Raw genomic sequence first — 3,411 nt, 5'->3', positions numbered from 1 at the left:
CGTTACCGAACTCGACTTCCTTGGACACCGGATAACCACAGACGGCATTCTCCCCCTACCATCCAAAGTCGCAGCTATCCGCAATTTTCCCCGACCTGACTCCATCACCAAGCTGCGCCAATTCCCCGGGATGGCAAATTTTTACCGCCGTTTCGTCCCTTCCATCGCGGCTACCCTCCAACCACTTGACGACCTCCTATCAGCGCGCAAGCAGCGTTCGTCGACCTTACTCTGGACACCTGAAGCCACAAGCGCATTCGAGAAGATACGGCTTGGCATCGCTGCAGCATCCCTACTCATTCACCCACGGCACGACGCCCCAACATGCGTCATGGTGGATGCCTCCGATACCGCCGTCGGCGCGGTGCTCCAGCAGCGGGTGTCTTCTTCGTGGCAGCCTTTGGCATTTTTCTCGCGTAAGCTGAAACCCGCAGAAAGACGGTACAGCACATTTGGTCGTGAGCTTCTCGCTGCTTACCTCACCGTGAAGCACTTCAGGCATTTTCTTGGGGGTCGTTCTTCCACCATCTACACCTACCACAAACCGCTCACCTACGCATTGTCATCTGCTGGAAGTTCATACGCACCAAGAGCGATTCGACATCTTTCCTTTATCTCCGAATTCACTACGGATATTCAGCACGTGAGCGGAGCTAACAACCCCGTCGCGGACGCTCTCAGCCGCGCCGTCACAATATCCAGAGCGCCGACCCACTGACACCTCCGCCATTATCCTTGGATGCCTTAACCAAAGCGCAAGCCGGAGACACCGAGCTTTCCTCCTTCCGCGCCAGCAAGTCTACCGCCTTGTCGATTGAGGATGTCCTTCTGCCCGGCGCCTCTTCAACTGTAGCCAGCGACACGTCGCAAGGCCATCCTCGTCCCTTCCTTCCCGCACAGTTCCGTCGACCCGTCTTCGACAGCTTTCACTCGTTATGCCACTCAGGCGTCCGAGCAACTCAGAAGGCCATCACTCAGCGATACGTCTGGCCCCGAATGAATGCGGATATTAAGCACTGGGTCCAGTCCGGCCTCCCCTGCCAACGCAACAAAGTTCAGCGCCACACCCGTATTCAACCTTCGACTTTCCCACCACCTGACCAGCGTTTCGATCACATCCATATCGACCTTGTTGGTCCCCTCCCGCTTTAGATACCTCCTCACCATCATCGATCGATTCACACGCTGGCCGGAAGCAATCCCTCTACCTGATGCGACAGCCCCTACCGTCGCCTCAGCTCTCATCCGTGAATGGGTATCCCGATTCGGGGTTCCCTCGCTGATCACCACGGATCGAGGCGCACAACTTGAATCGGCGCTGTTCACAAATCTCATGAATACCCTCGGCACCCGCCGTATTCGTACCACAGCCTATCATCCCCTTGTGGAGCGCTTACATCGTCAAATCAAGGTTGCGTTGCGGGCCACCCCAGAGACCCCTTGGCCTGAGGCAATACCTGTCATCCTCCTTGCATCCGCACCGCCTTCAAGCCGGACTTCGGGGCAACCTCAGCCGACATGGTGTACGGTTCGGCCCTCCGCCTCCCCGGTGACCTTGTCGCGCCAGCCCCGAACATCACCCTTTCTCCGGCGGACTTTGTTTCCCGCCTCCGGGGTGCCATGGCTTCTCTGCGTCCCGCGTCTACTCGCCAGCTTGCACGGAGACCCGCCTATCAACACCCCGAACTGTCCCGGCGCACGCATGTTTTCGTCCGTTGTGACAGCGTCCGGAAGTCTCTGCAACCACCCTACACCGGCCCTCACCCCGTACCGCACCGGTCGTCCTCATTCTTCACTGTGCTCATCAACGGACGGCAGGACAACGTCAACATCGAGCGTTTAAAACCAGCATGGCTCGACAGCACCCCACCTGCCAGTACCATCCCGGCTGTCTCATTCATCGACGACTCCCTTCCTTCTCCCCCTTCCCCGGCCGCTACCTGTAATCCCAACCGTCGAGTCTCCTGGGCGAAGCACCTCGTCATCAGTCGACGCAATCCTGCATCGCCTTAGGCGGCAACCGCATGGAGCAACTTTTGCGAACTGAATCGGGCCAACGGAGCGCCAACTCAGTGTGAACGGAACGGTATCGAAGCTATGCAACTGCATGGAGGAGAATGTCGACGTTGAGGTTGTCATGGTGAAGCGTCGGCCAAGCGTTTACCACCGCTTGTTGCACGCGATGTGACAATGCTTATTGTAGTAAACTGTTGTACGCATTGCTTAGTAACATAAATTATACTTTAGCGGTTCATGAAAAAGTACGGTGCTAATAACATCTAGAAATCAGTACAAGAAATATTGAGATACGAAGAGAATGTTGGCTTATGAGTGTTTCTAGCAATGCTCACTAAAGAAATATCAGACTGCATTTTTGTTACCGTTATCTCCTCACACATTTCCGATTTGCCATGTGCCACAAATAATATTTTGATGTTTCATTTAGTCACCTTCGCCTTGCACACACCTTGCCACCTCCTGCCAAAGGATATATTTTAAGTTGATGTCCTTATACTGAACAAGTTTGACGTTCCAAAGGGGTGGCCTAGAAACCTCCGATATTAATGTATCCACGTCGAAGTCAGCGCGACGGGCCATCTGCGTGTTCTTCTAGGAGGCAGGGCGAAGAGGGCAAAGCCCGAAAGAAAAGAAGAAGAAAAAAAAAAAAGCGGTCACAGGCATGGTCACATGTGACTTTGTCACGTGCTTTTGGCATTTCCTGTAAAGCGTGCTTTCATTGGCGCACACGGTTCCGTCGGGTGGTGTCACTTCCTCTCCTCAGACTAAATATCTATCCTTGGCAGAAACCGGCTCATCGGTCCGTCGTCTATTATTCGCTTAGTAGGTCACCGTTCCTTTCAAGTTCTGCTGCCATTCAGTTGGCAAAAGTGCTGCATGCTTGGAGCGCCATTATCATCGTCAGCGCGCAGCCTGCCAAGGCGCGCGAGAAATAAAGCGGCGCTCGTTCAGTTGCTCTCTGACGAGCATCCAGCGAACAGCTGTCTTTGTCTCTCCCTCGTCTAGCAACAGGTCCACCTAACATTTGCAGTGCATGTTTTAGCTGTAAAAAGAAATTACACTTGATGCCGTTTCTGTGTGAACATTTATTCTTACACATATAACAATACAATAGATGTGAAAATACTACAAGTGGCAGATATAAGGGTGAAAGCTATTTCAGATGATTTTGTATGTGGGAATATTCACCAAGCAGTTGAAAATCGCTAGCAACACATAGAAACAACATGAGCAGAAACCTGTTCTGAAAGCATACTGTCCATCACCAAGTCGATCAAAGATGTGTAAATTTATAGGGATGTGTCCCCAGCGTCTGAACAGTCCTGACGAAAAAAATAAAAAATAACTTGAAGACTTGAAATACTCAGTTATGTCATGCACTAGTGTTTCGTA

General features: G+C 52.4%; 1 protein-coding gene across 1 annotated transcript; it reads left to right on the top strand.

Moving 5' to 3' along the window:
- Window positions 1-1,518: 1,518 nt before the first annotated feature.
- LOC135395697 (uncharacterized) lies at window positions 1,519-2,013 on the top strand. Its single transcript, XM_064626793.1, has one exon. It carries the CDS (start codon window positions 1,519-1,521, stop codon window positions 2,011-2,013), a length of 495 nt encoding a protein of 164 aa, XP_064482863.1.
- The last annotated feature ends 1,398 nt before the right edge of the window (window positions 2,014-3,411 follow it).

This window comes from Ornithodoros turicata, chromosome 5 (assembly GCF_037126465.1).
Source record: "Ornithodoros turicata isolate Travis chromosome 5, ASM3712646v1, whole genome shotgun sequence".
Classification (NCBI taxonomy): Eukaryota; Metazoa; Arthropoda; class Arachnida; order Ixodida; family Argasidae; genus Ornithodoros; species Ornithodoros turicata.
Note: the sequence above shows the minus strand (reverse complement) of the source record. Positions and strands in the feature narration are given on the sequence as shown.

Excerpts from the sequence above, each read along its gene's own strand:
- LOC135395697 (XM_064626793.1), top strand. The coding sequence starts at position 1,519 with ATGGTGTACGGTTCGGCCCTCCGCCTCCCCGGTGACCTTGTCGCGCCA.